Below are 17,020 nucleotides of genomic sequence, written 5' to 3' on the forward strand. Positions count from 1 at the left end.
GTCAAAATCCAATCAAATTGTATTGATCTATTTATATTTTAATATGTTATTACTTAATTGTATTTCATTAATTTAATGATAATAGAAATAGTGATAAATATTCTTATAATATTTATTTACTATTATTTTAGTTTATTAAATCTCAACTTACATAGGGGACATTACAGTCTGCTCTTTTTCAAATTGCCTTCCCTTGAGCAATTCTGATACCTTTCCAATGACCTTGCAACATAAATATTAACATAAGATTAGAATCATCATATATATAAATATTAAATCTAAAGATGATAACGCTCAATTGAAAATACCAATAATAATTCCAAAGGTAAAACTTATTTGGATGTATGCAACACTTTTCCTTTGATACTTGCTTCTTGCCTCTCATGAATAAGTCTCTCTGATTTAGAATGTCAAAAATACTCTTTGCCAATAAGGGCAGTATTCTATAAGAATGCCCTCTGCCACAAATGGTGACATTCATTGACAACATCCTCTGCCAAAGGTGGTGACGCTTACTGAGAATGCCTTCTGCCAAGCTTGGTGTTGCTTCACTAAGAATGCCCTCTGTCCATAATGGTAGTGCTCACTAAGAACACTCTACTAATAATGGCAACATTCACTACAGATGCCCTCTACCAGGCATGGCGGTGTTCACTAAGAACATCCTCTATGGCCAACATCCAAGAATATCCTCTATGGCTGACATTCACACGATGTCCTTTGTGGCCAACATTCAAGGATGCCCTCTATGGTTGACACTCAAGCCAACATCCAAGAATATCCTCTATGGCCGACATTCAAGGATGCCCTCTATGGCTGACATTCAAGGATGCCCTCTATGGCCGACACTCAAGAATGCCCTCTATGGCTGACATTTACATGATGTCCTCTGTGGTCGACATTCAAGGGTGCCCTCTTTGGCCAACATTCATAAAAAATGCCCTCTATGGCCGACATTTAAGAATGCCCTCTATGGTCAACATTCATCATGAATGAACTCTGTGACCGACATTCAAAAACGTTATCTAGAAAATCTCTTGGGTCTCTGGATTCCCTTTACAAATCGCGACATCCATTATGAATGCCCTCTTGTTAAATCTTGTACATAACTTATACTTATTTTATCAAATATCTTCTTTGAATGATGTCAATACGATTCTTATTCTTTTATGACTTTACTTATGTTTGCTTGCCCTCAATTTCACATAATTCTCTTGTTTACTTGAATCTTCCATACTCATAGGTTCTTCATAAAATGTACATATAAATCTTTTATTGGTCTTTTCAAATATTTTTTCCTTATTCACTTCATAAGTATGCCTCAATGATAATTTTGATTTCTATGTTTGTTTATCCTTCAATAAATTACTTCCTCAAATTGATGTATATTAACTCTTTGACTTCAAATTCATGATGCTACTCTATAATAATCATTATGTTTTTATTTTCATTTATTTTTAGTGCACCATTTCCCTTTTGATTCATTCTTGAGTATTGTCCTTAATTGATATCACACTGCAATAATAGATTATGCTTGAAATAGCTAGTTTAACTATAATTCTTTGATGCGTGATAAAATTCCTCTCTCGTATCCTTTGTATATTTAGTGTCGATGTTGGCTTTTGCACATGCCTCTCCATTTTGTATTCTTGGTATGCTTTAGCTCACATTATAAGAAGACAATGGATGTTGAGCATGGAGTGATATTGATGTAATAAAGTTTACGGAAAATATCATTATTATCATTCCTTGATTTCTTCTGTCTTGCTGTAAAGAATATAAGAGTGGACAATATTTGACACTAAAATCTTGTGGTATGGTTTCTGGCCATGAACTCGTTTTATCACTGCAACCATTTCCAAATGCCAGTTCCCAATTTCGATATCCAAACACTATCGTTGATGGTATTTAGTATTTATATATTAGAAGTCGTATGGTAGAGATACTTCTCCAAAATCATCTGCATATCAATGCCTTGTTCTTCTTACCCAAGTTGAATTTCAGCAATATCTCTATGCCTTTATCCTCACTACCTATTCAAGTTGATAATGGTTGTATGTGTTCTGATATTTGAATGAATCTGACCTTCTTGCTACTTGTCTGTGCCAACACTACTGACCCGTATGTATTTGTCTCTTCTCTCTCTCTTTCAATTCCAAATCTTTCAATCTGCACATTTTCCTCATGACTTTCTGTATTAACCCTTTTTATAGTATGCAGATCTGTAAGTGTCTGATATAGCTGGCTTTTACAGACATTCTAATATAAGTTGCTCGTTTTTATTTTTATTTTGGTTACTTTATTTTTATCCACAGGATGGCAGGATGACGCTCTGATATCATTGTAATGTCCCTCCTAGAAACATAATTAATTCAATCAATAACTCAAGATTGATATTTGGATTTTGATTCCTCCATGTACTATGAGTCCCTTATTTTATGTTTATATTTGTATAATATTCATTGCTCCATATTTGATACTTATTTCTAAGCTTCCCTGGACGAACATGATTGATCTCCTACTAGTGATTACCTATCCTTCTCCCTCATTATCGTAGCTTCTCAGAAATGAGTGTAATAGCTTCCTGTGCAGATATGATTGCAGTGATTGCTCTGCAAAGTGAACCACGCCCTTAATTCTCATTCCCTGCTTACTCTTTATAACCTCCTCATACTGAGTCAGACATTGGCTTTGGTTCTATTCTTCACTGTTCTCTCTGTTCTGTGCAGTTGCTCTTTGGCTGGGTAAGATGTTTGAAGGATATATCACCAATACAATATGCACATGCACTTCAAATGATGACTACGATTATATTATTTTCATCTCTTTGTTCTTTTTCTATCCCTTGGGAATGCTGATTTATATTTGTAAAAGGTGGACAGTACTCCATAAGGAGCAATATTGAATTCCTTACTGGATTTGTTGGTTCAATTCTTGAAATGCTCTGTATCTGCGTCTTATAATTTTTTTTTGCATATCAGATCTTTGAATCCTGGGTATTGTCTGCTTTGTTCTTACTTCCTTATCTCTGTCGTGTGATCTGCAACTCCAATTATTAGCTCATTCCAAAAATGGTGCAAGTCTTACCAAATCTGATATGAATTTTCTGTTGACTGTATCTGATTTCTGATTGCTTCGTTGTGATAAGAATAGCATCTTCTGCATTCTTTGATATCTGTAATATCTTCCTTGTAGGATATACATATATTCTGTCCTCTTACTAGGGTGCTCGGTAGTTAATATATGTCTGACCTTTTTTATTTTTTGAAAATTCCCTCTTCCTCCCTTTTAATATACATCTTTTCCTGAACAGTCGTGACTATTCTTAGAGTCACTTATAATATAGTTAAATTATTAATTGATATAATTATATTATAACATGTAAATGCCTTGATTATTGGTTAATATTTGTATTTTCCAAGTATATCATTCATATATATTATAATATTATTTAGTGCATATTTTTTTTATAATAATAATTCAGAAATAATAATATATTTGATGTTCTACTTCTAATCATATTATTGTAATATATTAATGACATGTAATAATATTATTATGTTCATTATTATTTTATATCTTATCTTTCTCTTATTATTTTTAATTATATAATTTATTACTGATATTATTGTATCAATTTATTAATTAGATTCTACTATAAGAAAGTAGGGGACACGATAGGAAATGTCAACCATAATCCGTTAAAGGTATGTATTTTAATTAAGTTAAAATCATTAATGTTTTTAATGCTTATCTAATAGCTCATGCGTGTCCAAATGATTGTATCCTGCGATACAAGTCGCTAGGTCCTTACCAAGATAGTTAGAGGTCATACTTGTCGACCAAATAAGTGGACTAAGATAGTACCCCATTCCGTTGACCTCATTAAGCAATGCTTCTCCCCTTCGTCATCTCCTACAATCACCCGTGCAACATTTCCCACAATAACAAGTTCCATTATAAATCCATAATAACATTTAATGTAGATATTAGCAAGGAATTTAATTATTAACCATAATTCTAAAACCAAGCAACTGCTAACTACTATCATCATCATATGACAAATAATGGATAACCACCATCATCATTAAACAATTAGACAAATAATGAATACAACAGATATATTTAACTACCCTTTTCACTTGATTATGAAAGAAAATCCATTCAGTTCAATGACTATAATAAATTTAAATTAGGTCAAAATTTGGGATATAACACTTTTTTAATGGCTTCTTCCAAGTTTTGAGGTTCAAGAGATTTTATTGAGTTCTTAATAGGGTCCTTAAGTCCTTCCATAAACATGTGAGTGAGTCTTTTTTGAGGAAGATCAGGAATCATGATAGAGAATTCTAGGAATTTACATGAATATTCTCCCATAGCTCCTATTTGTTTTAGGTGGGTTAATTCTTTGAAATACCATTCAAAATCCTTATCATCGAATCTATTAATAAGCCTTTGTGTGAATTCATTATACGTAGTGATTTTTTAATGGCCTATTGTTTTACGACCATATTGCCACCAATCATGAGTTGGTCCTCTTAAATGAAGTATAATGAATTTGACCACCTTTCATCATAGGGCTATAAGATAAATATGTATCCAATTTTTGAACCCATTATTGAGTAGTTTCTTCACTTGATCCGTCAAAGCATGGTAGTTGTAACAAACGTTTTTTCATATAAAAAAGAAAGACAGTTTAAATAAAGACTACCCAACATTCATTGATAGTTAACTGAAATTCCTATTCATATGACATTAACTGTTTTAACAAGCAATTGAAATAACCATAACCATATCAATGATAATCTGAAAATAACTTTATTAACGAATAATTGAAGATAACCATATTTAGGATCAACTGAAATAACTAGATTTATGATCAACTGAAAATAACTGTATTTATGATCAATTGAAAATAACTAGATTAACAATCAACTGAAAATAATTGTATCTTTGATTAACTAAAATAATTAAATTAACTATCCTTTCTATATACAAATAAGTAAATGCTTAACAAGAAAAGAAGAAAAGAACATACAAGTATCATCCAGAAGGTCTTTAGCTAGTTGTGCAAGCCTCAACTTTGGTGAAAGGAGAAGCATTGACATAGACTTAACCTCCCAACCTCGGACTATACTTATCCCCACACAATCTATTGAATTAGAAAGACCCTCCCTGTCTCAAGATCGAGCTTGGGATGTTCTCAGTCCAGCCGCCTGAGCATCTTGGTGTTTGGAATGTCCGCACAGTTATGAAATGGACATGTTTGCATAATTGACACCACCGACATCAAGTGATCATTAGATGACAAACATGCCTTTAAACTATTTTGGCCAAGGATTTCAGATGGGTTCATTGACCTGATCACCACCGCTCAACTTGACAATAGGTTTCATTATAGGAATAAGCATGAGCTATTAAGTATGCTTAATTTATTTAATCATGTCTAATTTCTCTTCTGCTTTCTTGTAGATTCATTCCACCTCTTCACCAATCATGGCTACACAACCGGTGAATCCCAGGTGTTTGGAAAATTATGAGCAATCTACTCTTGGCATGGTTTCTAAAAGGATTCATCGATTTGTATATCTTATCATGAATTGTGACCAAAAAGAAAAAAACATGTTCTTGAGACCAGTATAATTCATCCAGGTTTTATTACACTTTGAAAACTCTTCTTAAGAGATACTGTTCGACTCTTTCTATGATGACTCTGGAAACTATGAAAGTTAAGAAGAAAATCATTATCAATGACATGGATTATTCAACAAAGCTTATAATGTAATCATTGATAAGAAGGAAGTTTCTGAGCCTAGCCGATTGCTATAGAAATTGAGTTAAAACATTGGAATATCTCAATATGAAATGATTAACACATGACTTGATAAAAATTCGGAGTTGTCTAAAAACTCGCAAAATGATTTGAAATCAGTTTCACTCCAGTTGCTTGAAGATGTCATCACAATGTATATGAACTTTTATCCTCAACAAGAATACTTATACGGTAGGGAGTACTAAATGGGCTGCTTGAACAAAGGTTTAAAAATGATATTGCAGGGAATTGTCACAAGAAGAATATGAAATTGGGTCTGATGAGGGGCAGAAGGAAATACTGGAAAACGCAAGTCATAGCATACAGGAAGTTGGGTGTGAATATGTAGTATCTGCCTTCTACACACGACTTCAAATAAGAATGGTCATGACTTCTTGGCTTCCGCAAACTTAAAAGATTATTTGTCAATTTAATTTTGCCAAGTGTTAAATCGGTTACAATAAAAAAGAAAGGAAAAACAAAAAGGATGGAAGAAAAAGTTGGAAAATTATAATTTGATTATTGTTATAATTTATATTTACATACGTTCATGTAAATATATCAATGGGGTGACATTATTTTATTAAGTTATTATAATTTAATGGTGCCATTTCATTTTTATATCTATATGTACGTATTTACATATATATTATAATAATATGATGAAAGATCATTTAAAATCCTTTGAGGTATGTTTTATATTTTAATTAGATTATTTTATGTTTTCTTAGATTATTTATTTAATAGCTCATCCGGGTCTCACAAATGTATCTTGTGTTCAAGTCGTTGGGTCCTTACCAGAGAAGCTTAAGGTCATACCTGTGAATCCTGATGACTAAACAACGAGCATCCCATTCCGATGATCTCGTTTAGCAATGCTTCCCGCCCTTCATCTTCTCTTGCAATCACCTATGAAAACACTTCTGCCATGATAACAATTCTATAATAATTTTCATATGAACATTTAAAAGACTTTAAATTATTAATCATAATTCCAAAATCAAGCAACTACTAACATCATATAACAGTTAATGGTTAATGACCATCTTCATTGACAGTTAATATAACGGATATAAATAACTACCTACTTCACATGATCATGAAAGAAAAATCCGTTAAATCCAACAATTATGAACAAGTTTAAAATTAGGTCAAAAATTTGGGATGTAATAGTAGTAATAATTTTTGAATCTCTATTTTGAGATCTTTATTTACAAATTATTCCCTTCTTACTTTCTAACAATTTACTATCATAGTATTCCTTAAAGGGGATAGTGTTTCTAACTTGAGGGCCCAATCTTGCGTATATTTGTGCAATTCTTCCACACTATTCGAGGTTGGTTCCTCTTCTATAATTGGTTCCTCTCTTGCAAGGAAAGAGGGAAGTGTGTCTCGAAAAGGTGAATCTTCGGCTAAAGGTACATTTTTTGAATGAATAGAATAGGTCTCTTTTCCCAAATGGTGATTGGATCTTTCAATTTGATTATTATTACCTAGTTTTTGTAAAGCTTCAAGGGTCATTTTGTTTGTGCACTCGAATTTTTGGTTAGTTTGCTCCATAAAACTTCTCCATTCTTGTGCTAGTTGTTTGGCCATTTTTTGGTCTATTGATGGGTTTACGTGGAATAGGACCACAGGATGGCATAATTATGCTCTGATACCACTGTAATGTCCCTGCTAATTAGGGTAAGATTACTTGCAAAATCAATATTAGAATTTATAAAAATAATAAATCATATTTCACTATTCTACCCCTCTATCCTAGCCCAACCTTAAAGATGTCTCCATATTGGGATTGATAATGCTCTTGAGGATCCTTAGGTCCTTGGTTATTTCTTTGTCTTCTACGAAGTGCTCCCTTTAAGGTCCTTGCTGGACGAGTCATTCTCTATCTAGGGCCCTTATCGCATATGCATATGTTAACATCAATGGAATATTCCAGCCTTAAGATCACTCTCTTCCTAATGGGACTCTCTTGATCTCAAGCTAATATGATCTCTCTTTTCTCAAAAGGACTCTCTTGATCTTAATAAATAATCATTCTCATTAATACTATATATATATATATATATATATATATATATATATATATATATATATATATATATATATATATATATATATATATATATATATATATATATATATATATATAGCTGGGCATGACCAAATGATTGTTTAGCTGATTCCGCACGACGAAATTGATATATATATACCTTGCATCCATTGTTTAATTATTAAACATCTTATTTAAAAAATAATATGCTTTAGTCATTCACAAATAAATATTCATGATTCTGTAATTGCAAATATATGTTTATACCTGAAATAGTTTAAATCAATTTGGTCGGTGGGGCTTGATCCTTTATGGAAGTTGGTGGCTTGTCACATCCTACTCGAATTAAATGAATGTCTTGTGACTTGGATGCTTTCACGATATGCGGCTTGGACCCTTTTAACTCCCCATTTGCCGATCCTCTGTAGGTGCATTTAAGTGCATTTAAATATGTCTTGGGCCCCCCTGAGTGATGTGGCCCATGGGAAACCCGTCGGTTCACATTGTTAATGTATTTTAGCATTCCTTTCGATGTGACTTGTTTATTTATTATTTTAATAGCCTTTTTTTGTGGTAAGTAATCATTCATGTGGTACATAGAAGTTAGACATCCTTATGCTAATATCATGAAGTGAGTATTTATTTATTTAAAATGATAAAGGGTGCGCATTTTTTTTTTTGGTCAGTAATAATTCTTTCTTTATTCATATAAAAAACTTTACATAATTACAAATATAGATTGCGTTAAATAGCCTTTCCACTCCATTTACAACTCATGCTATCATCAAAATCAACGATATCCTTCTATTCTATACATCTATTGCCCCTTTAAATGGGCTATACATATTTCACATTACTCATTTAATCTAAGTAGGATTACACATAAGACCCTTAATTATTCCTACCATCTGTCCTTTTGCTCTTGTCCAATAGCTGCAAAAACTACGTTTCCGCTCGTTAACCACTTTAGCATTGGCATGTTTTCAAATATTTTTCTGTGTTGTGTTGCATTTTTCAAATTGCCAACAAACCTCGACTCGATTTTTTACCTTAATTTTGTCGGTTGCCTATCTTCCCCTCCAAATCGGCTTCCTTTGACATTCATTTATAGAGTCGTATCCTTCGAAACCTTTCTGTAAATCCAAAAATTCAAAACCTTGCTCTGGTTTTATCAGTAAAAACATTAAAATTTCAAAAAAATCCCTTCTGCAAATTAATCTTCCATCTTTATCAGGAATAGAACCCTCACCACCCTACGTTTCTTCTTGTTTCCTACAGTCCTTTGGCTTTTTGAATGGAGACCGAAAATCCCACCACCTTCTATCCCTTCCTCTCCTGAAGATGTGGAACTCCTCCACTAGTCGCAACTATTCCACTTTGGTCTTAGCCTTGTAAGCTTCCTTGTCCGCCCTAGTTGGCCACCAAATGAAGCTGAATTTTCCTCATGCATTACCTTCCTCTTCATTTTCAAAACACTAACTGTAATTGAAACCTTGCCCCGTCCATGCCCATTCCAACAGAGAGTCTATCCCTACAATCAAATCCTTGGGGAATAGCGTCTTCATCGCCCATTCCACCTCTTCTTCTGGGAACGCCAGTTCCGGTCCCCATGCCATCACCATTGATGCTATATCTGCATTGATTTTCCTGTGGTGGGTTGAATTTTGGAACAATTCTCCCACCGTTCCCTTAACTGCCTCCAAGGCTCCTTGTGAAGGGCACTAAAGTAGCAACCTTAGCCTCTCATTTTGGACTGGTCCATAAAGCGCCTTTTGCTGTCTGGACATCCTAAATGTGAAGGTAGCTTCCGTCTTCCTGCTTTTTAATTTTCCTTCCTGTCACTTTCACCAAATCTAAATTACTATTCAGAGTTGTTAAAAATTTCCTTTTCAGCTTCTTTCTTATAGCATGTCAATTAGCTCGAAAGTGTCCACATTTTTATAGAATGGAATATTATTTGCAAATGAAAGTTTAATTCTTACAAAGGAATAAATTATATTGATTTGACTAATAAATAAGGAATGATCAAATAAGAATATATTTGTCTAGTGCCATTATATAACTTAGTACATGACTTAATCAAGGTTCAATGCAGTAAATAGAAATCCATTCTCTCTCACTCTTAGATAGAAGCAAAGCATTGTGTTCTAGGTGGAGCTATTTGTGAAGTGCTATTATTTGTGACATATTAATAAAAATGGGCGTATGTAAGATGTGGGACAGATAGGGAATGCTAAAACTTCTTTGTAATATAGTTTTATTCATTGAACTCATTAAATACATTGAGGTTTAGTGCCACTACATCAACAAGCATGTGCAACAACAGTATATACAGCTTCCCTATCAAGAGCACTGTCTGAATCTTGTGCTACTGTAAAATTTGAAGCTTTTTTGGGGTTCTTCTTGCTTTACTCTTTACAAGCTATGCAATACAGGGGAGATTGTTAGAAGAAATATTAAAAGATTATAAGCACACAATATTACTTGTAAGGGAATTGGTAGTGAAGAAATATTTATTTGTGATTGGTAAGCTGTTTCTGAACAGTTTTCTCTTTATTTAGTGAATAAATTGCTAGGTTTCCTATATAATCATTTTCTTCTTGTTCCTTGATGTTTTATATTCATTTGCAATATATATAACTAATGTTTGTCTAATCTACTAGAAAACAAGCTTTACAAAAACATGTACAAACAAATATCAAACTCTATCTTGTTTTCTCATGACTGATATTGCTACTTTGATAGATGAAAATTTGACAATAGACTTATGCAAATCACAAAGACAATCTATAATGCTCCTTTCTTACATTTTTTCTCTCGGTCATACTATCCCCTTTATTGTCATTTGAGTTGCTGGTATGATTTCTCTTTCTGTCCTTGATTGTTTGATCTTATGATACATTGTAATGTCCCCTTCTGGATATACCCTAAAATTTGTCCTCAAGGACAGCTGTAAATGCTATTAGCTATTTGGGTTGGTAAATCTAGGTCTCCCTTTTATTACTCACCGGATATGTTTGATCTCTGCTTATGTTTTTCGATCTTCCTTGGTATTATTAATCACCACTCCTAGGATGGATTTGTTGACTAAAATATTTCTTTAGCTGTTAACCTCTTGTTCATTAGTGTTAGGATCAAGCAACACCGAAGAGGGGGCAGGGGGTAGGGTGAATTAGTGTTGCAACACTTTTAAACCAATTCAACACTTTATTGCTTAACCATATGCAACTATAAACCGCAATGCAAAAAAATAAAAAACTATAAACCACAATGCATAAAAGTAAAACATACATCAAAGAAGTACTCATGACACCATGATTTGTTCTCGAGGAAACCCTGGCCAAGGGCAAATCTCAGTGCGGATTGAACCTACAAGATGTTGCATTAATATGAAACTATCTCCGTTAGGAGATCTGAACCTGTCAGGAGTCGCTTACATAGCATTTAGTACACAAGTCCCTGTGCGGATTGAACCTACAAGATATTGCATTAATATGAAACTATCTCCGTTAGGAGATCTGGACCTGTCAGGAGTCGCTTACATAGAATTTAGTACACAAGTCCCTGTTAGGAGAGAAGACTTTGCTAGAGGTCTGCAACCTTGTTAGGAGTTGAGAACAAAAAGAAAGAGCAATTGCTCGAGAATGAAGATTACATCCATCTTCAGAACTCACTGTCCAAATGCAAAGAAAGTATTACATCAAAACTGAACTGTACATGACATCTCAATGTCTGCTTAGTCCCACTGTAGTTTGCATCTGTTCTTATCCAGCATCGAGGCTCGCACATAGCGTCATATAGCTCATACATCACATACACTTACCTTGCATACCAAAGTTTTTTCCTTTATAACCTTGAGATTAATTAATTCAGTTGGCTTACTTAACACTTCACAAAACTCGTCCATTCAAATACCAAAATACAAAATTAGACCATGCTATCCAATAGTTAATTCCTTGGACATCGTCCAACTATTGCTAAGCAATTGAATTGTCAAAACAATTCAATTAGGTAAGCCAAATTACACAATCTCATAAATTGTCTTGCAATACGCTCATACTGGAATTGTTTTGCTTCAGATCAATTTAACACATGCTATTCATCATATTAATGCTAGCAACCATACTAGTAGCTCATATACACTCTGTACACCATGTTCCATAACTGATAATTCTGCTGTTGTTGCTGACCAAATCTGTCTGACTATATCCTGAATTCCCTTTCCAGACAGACATATTTGACACTCTTATCATAACAAAATTGATTGTTAAGCCCAAGCCATCATGCCAATGAGATATGTTGCCATCAATGACAACTTTTGACTACTCACTTAACAGTCACTTGCCAATAATCTCCCCCTTTGGAGTTGATGGCAATACTTAGTGAAAAATGACTAAGTGATAAATGCCAAATGTAGAATTCTCTTAGTAGCTTGTTCTGTCAATACACTTTCCTTTTCAATATAATCTGTATATAAATCATTTTTCACGCTATCACTCCCCCTTTGACATCAATGGCAAACGAAAGATGCCAAAACCTTCTGATTATGTACAACAATAATTTTTTTTGTATCAAGGCAATCAATTTCTGCACAGACCTCAAAATATCTGCAAAATTGACTTTCAATGCTTTAAAGTCAATGTCCCGTGTCTTCTGCAAGCTCTCAGCCACCTGTATGTCACCACACAAAGCATATGCAGCTATCTTTGATTCTTTGCTGCCCCAAGGTCAGTATGTTTGAAGATTACATAAAACATTTGAGTCATGGTTGAAAAAACCGGCGGTGTATCGCCAAAATCGCAGATTACCATGGGTTGAAAGTGCAGACGAAATAAACGGTCAATATATTGGCCCCAATATTATATTAAATTCGATGCGGTTTATATGAGTTTATATCGCGCATAAAACAAAAATCCAGCCAATTAATTGGTTGACTGTGGTCAACAAGAAAAAACAAATTAGGTTGAATGTTTAAAATTTTTATTATATCCACCGCAAGTGAGGAGATTCGGGTAAGACACCACGTGGGAAAGACATACGCGAAAGAGAGCAAGGGTAGAAAATTTTGTAGTCGGGAAAGACAAACGTAGGCTTCATTGTTGCTGAGGAATTGAGGATAGTTGAGCAGCTAGGAAAGACAGATACAACATCATTTTAATCTCCTCCATTCTTTCTCACCATGATAGCCGGGTGTTTGAGTCTTGGACAACAGACTCCATTGTTTCCCAAAGTTTTTGCTCCAAACTTTCAAAATTGTGACGCCAGAGTGGGACCTTCTTTTTGCCGAAGAGGTGCTAATGCCAAAGTGAAATTTTTTTTGCTAGGTTAGGATTCCATTCTCTACAGAGTGAAGTGTTTTTTCCAAGTTGGGGTCCCTTTTTATTCTTTTTTCCTGATTTTATATTTTGCATTTTTTGTTTTTTCATACTATATTAATATATTTTATTATATTCAGTTAAATAAAAATTGTTACAATATTACTAGGCAGTATTAAATTTAAAATACAGTAATTGTATTTTAAATTTATAGTAATATTGTTTTATATATAGGTATTCAGCTTCACTATATTTTTTAATTAAGAATTTAAGAGATTTATAATTTATAATTTTATATTTTATATTTTAATACTAAAAACTTGTGTAACATTAAAAAATTGTATTACAGTTATTAGTTGTCAGTAAAAAAAATATTTTTTATAATATTACTGTTTTTGTATTTTACTATTTCACTATTTTACTAAATATTAAATATTAATAACTGTAGTGTAAAATTGTAAATTGTTTAATTTTAAAAAATTTAGCAAATGCAAGATAAAATATAAAATCTAAATTTAAATAAGGATATTTATTTAAATGTGATTTGTGCTTTCTAGATTCATACTATTTTAAAAATTGCTACAAATCATGTTTGATCTCAAACTTATCTAATATTTGATTTTTCATTCTTGTACAGTGGATTTGTGTGTGTCACTGAAACAGGATGACTAATGGTGGCAGAGCAAAGGACCCTTTATGGAAACATGGTATCCCAGGAGCAAACAAAGGAGATGTCCAATGTATTCATTGCTTTAAATGCATGACTTCAGGCATAAGCTGATTGAAATATTATTTTGCAAAAATTCCATGCAATGATATTACACCGTGTGACAAGTGTCTAGAAGAGGCTACAAGAGAGGCTATGACAAGCCTTCAAAAATATGCACAAAGTAAGGCAGCAAAAAAGAGGATATTCGGGCCATGGCAGCCCCAATGGGGACTTTTAGTTCTATAGGATTACAAACAGGTGGAGAAAGTTCTTCTATTGGGCCTCGGATACGAGGATCGGGAAGTGTGAGTGGGTTTTTAGTAGATTTTTGGGTTCCATGTAACACTCCTGGTGCTCAACCTGGCTTACTAGGTACTGCATGGAACAAAGAGATTCACGAAAAGACAAAGGTGGCAATTACGAGATTTTGAGTCTGGAATGATCTTTTCTTCAATGCTTCATGTAGTCCATATTTGGATCAAGTGGTAACTTCCATTTCTTTGTCTGGTAAGGGGTTCAAGTCCCTAACTCCCTATGAGGTGAGTGGGCCGTTGTTAGATGATGAAGTAAGAAACATTCATCAGCTTGTGGAAGAGCAAAGAAGAGTTTGGGAACAAAAAGGTTGCACTATTCTATTTGATGGGTGGACTGATGGCAGGAATAGGACGCTCATCAACTTTATAGTTGCTTCAGGGGGCAGTTGGTATTTTTAAAATCAGTTGATGCCTCTAATCAAGCGAAAATGCAGAAAATTTGTGTAACATGTTGGATGAGGTGGTAATAGAAGTGGGAGTGGCTAATGTCATCCAGATTGTGACTGATAATGCAGCTGCGTATGTGGCAGTTGGTAGACTTCTAATGGAGAGACATCCTACATTAAGGTGGTTGAAGATGGAAGGAATATTGCGAAGTACATCTACAATCATACATGGGTCTTGAGTCTTATGAGAGAGCACACTAGTGGTAAGGATCTTGTACGAGCAGGGGTCACACGCTTTGCTACTAATTTTCTAAACTTGCAAAGCATATTAGAGACATTGTTAGACCTCAGGCGCATGTTTCTTGATAAGAAATGGTTAGAGAGTCCTTATGCCAAGAAGTTTGAAGTAGAGAAGATTGTGAGGATTGTGTTTGATGGTAGCTTTGAAAAGCTAATGGAGGAGACCCTCAAAGTAAGTTTTCAAATCTTAATTGATGATTTAGTATTTAATTTTGAAATATTTTCATTGGCTAATTTTGTATGTTTTATTATGTCCAGGTATCAGAGCCGTTGGTGAAGGTTCTACAAATTGTGGATGGGGATAAAAACCCCATGGGGTTTCAATATGAGGCTATGGATAGCGCAAAAGAGGCCATTCAACTCTTGTATAGGTCAAATGAGACCAGATATAGACCCATATGGAACATCATTGATCGTAGGTGGAACCAACAACTCTACCAACACATTCATGCAGCTGCCTACTTCTTGAATCCCAAGTACTATTTCTCCAACACTTTTAAAGAAGATGCAGAGGTTCAAATTCGCTTGGACACATGTATTTGAAGATTGGTTGTTGATACGGACCTCTGAGACATCATACTTGATGAGTTGCAGAGCTACAAAAGGGAAGAGGGGCCATTGTTTTCTTCTCCTAATTGCAAGCATAGGAGATACACCTTGCAGCCAGGTAAAAAAGAACATACGTTTATTTTTATCATACCATTTATTTCGCTTGTGAAGTTTATTGGAAGTTTTACCACATCATAAATGATTTTTTAAAGCCTTGCAGATCTGTGGTGGGAAGATTATGGTGCCACAACACCTAATCTTCGACAGCTTGCTATCCGAATTTTATCGCAGCCTTGTAGTACTTCTGGCTGCGAGGGAAGTTGGAGTACTTTTCAAAACATACACACAAAGAAACGTGATAGGTTGACTCAAAAATGCCTAAATGACTTGGCCTATGTGAAGTACAACCTTCTCTTGCACGAGAAGAAGGTGAAAGGGCAAGCTTCATATGCAACACTAGACTTGGATGACATTGATCCATATTCAGTGGATTGGATTGCTCCTCTTGATGGTGAGGGTGCATATGCAGATGTGGGCGAACCTTCATTGACAGATGAGCAACTAGCTGAGTTTGAGATAGAGGCAGATGACTGGGATGCAAATGTGGTAGCACGTGAGGTGGAACCTGAGCTTGGTCATCCATGAGAGGCTTCTGTAGAGCGTGAGGCACCTGTTGAGGATGTTGCTACAGCAACTACTTCAACACCACTCACCTAGCAGCAACGATCTTTTTTGAGTTTTACTCGTAGACGCAATTTATGATTGCTACTTTTAGTTTTCATTGATACTGAAACTTGAACTTAATATGTATTCAGAAGTTGTATTTTCAAATTTTCATGGAGTTTGATTGCTATATGTATTGAACTTATTTATATTTTGATGTTATACAATTATACTTGTTTTTCGGTTTATGATTCTATTATTATGTTAATCTACTAAGTTTTAGCTTTTATGAAATTATGAATTATTGTTTAACTCAAAACTTTGCTTCATATATGGTAGATATCTCAAATCATTATATGTTCTACAAATTTAGTGTGTATGTATGCATTTTTAAGAATATTTTAAGAAATTGTATATTTTCAAATGTTCGATAAAAGTACCAATTTATTGCTGAATTCTTCGCCGAGCTTTTGCCAATTCTGATATTTTCAAAATTTTTGGGTCAGCCGAGATATTGCCGATACTGAATTTTTAAATTATGATTTGAGTTGTCTCAAGAAATTCAAACTCGTTTTGCATAATCTCAAGTTTAGAGTAATGAGACTCCTCAATTTTGCAAATCTCCTCAAAATTCTATCTTTCTCACACTGAAGTGTGGTTGTCTTATCCATTATCTTGCTTACTTCTTTATCAAAATCTGTGACAGCTTGGCTAGATGACTCATACATTGTAGCTAATTTCTCCAAACACTCGTCTTCCTCCTTGATTATCTTATCAACATCAACCACATACTTGGCTGATCTTATATAATGAATATATATCCTTTTCCCTTCAGAAATACAAACTTTAATATCCTTAACGTGTTCATCAGCTACCTTGATATCACTAGTGATGGAAGCACATACCTTGTTAAATC

At 34.0% G+C, this 17,020-nt stretch overlaps 2 protein-coding genes across 4 annotated transcripts in view; both read left to right on the forward strand.

Moving 5' to 3' along the window:
* The window catches only part of LOC149543452 (lipase class 3 family protein), a 240,940-nt gene that overhangs the window by 93,801 nt on the left and 130,119 nt on the right, over positions 1-17,020 (forward strand). The window lies entirely within an intron of this gene.
* Positions 13,821-16,102, forward strand: LOC149543453 (uncharacterized). Its single transcript, XM_089798254.1, has 3 exons — positions 13,821-15,064; positions 15,151-15,559; positions 15,662-16,102. The coding sequence occupies exons 1-2, from the start codon at positions 14,837-14,839 to the stop codon at positions 15,433-15,435; spliced, it is 513 nt and encodes a 170-aa protein (XP_089654380.1). The 5' UTR covers positions 13,821-14,836; the 3' UTR covers positions 15,436-15,559; positions 15,662-16,102.

Source organism: Cupressus sempervirens, chromosome 8 (genome assembly GCF_028749045.1).
Source record: "Cupressus sempervirens isolate cs-2001-9-10 chromosome 8, ASM2874904v1, whole genome shotgun sequence".
NCBI classification, from domain to species: Eukaryota; Viridiplantae; Streptophyta; class Pinopsida; order Cupressales; family Cupressaceae; genus Cupressus; species Cupressus sempervirens.

Coding starts and splice junctions, on each gene's coding strand:
- LOC149543453 (XM_089798254.1), top strand. CDS start 14,837: ATGAGAGAGCACACTAGTGGTAAGGATCTTGTACGAGCAGGGGTCACA. Junction 15,065..15,150: donor TAATGGAGGAGACCCTCAAA/GTAAGTTTTCAA, acceptor TATTATGTCCAG/GTATCAGAGCCGTTGGTGAA.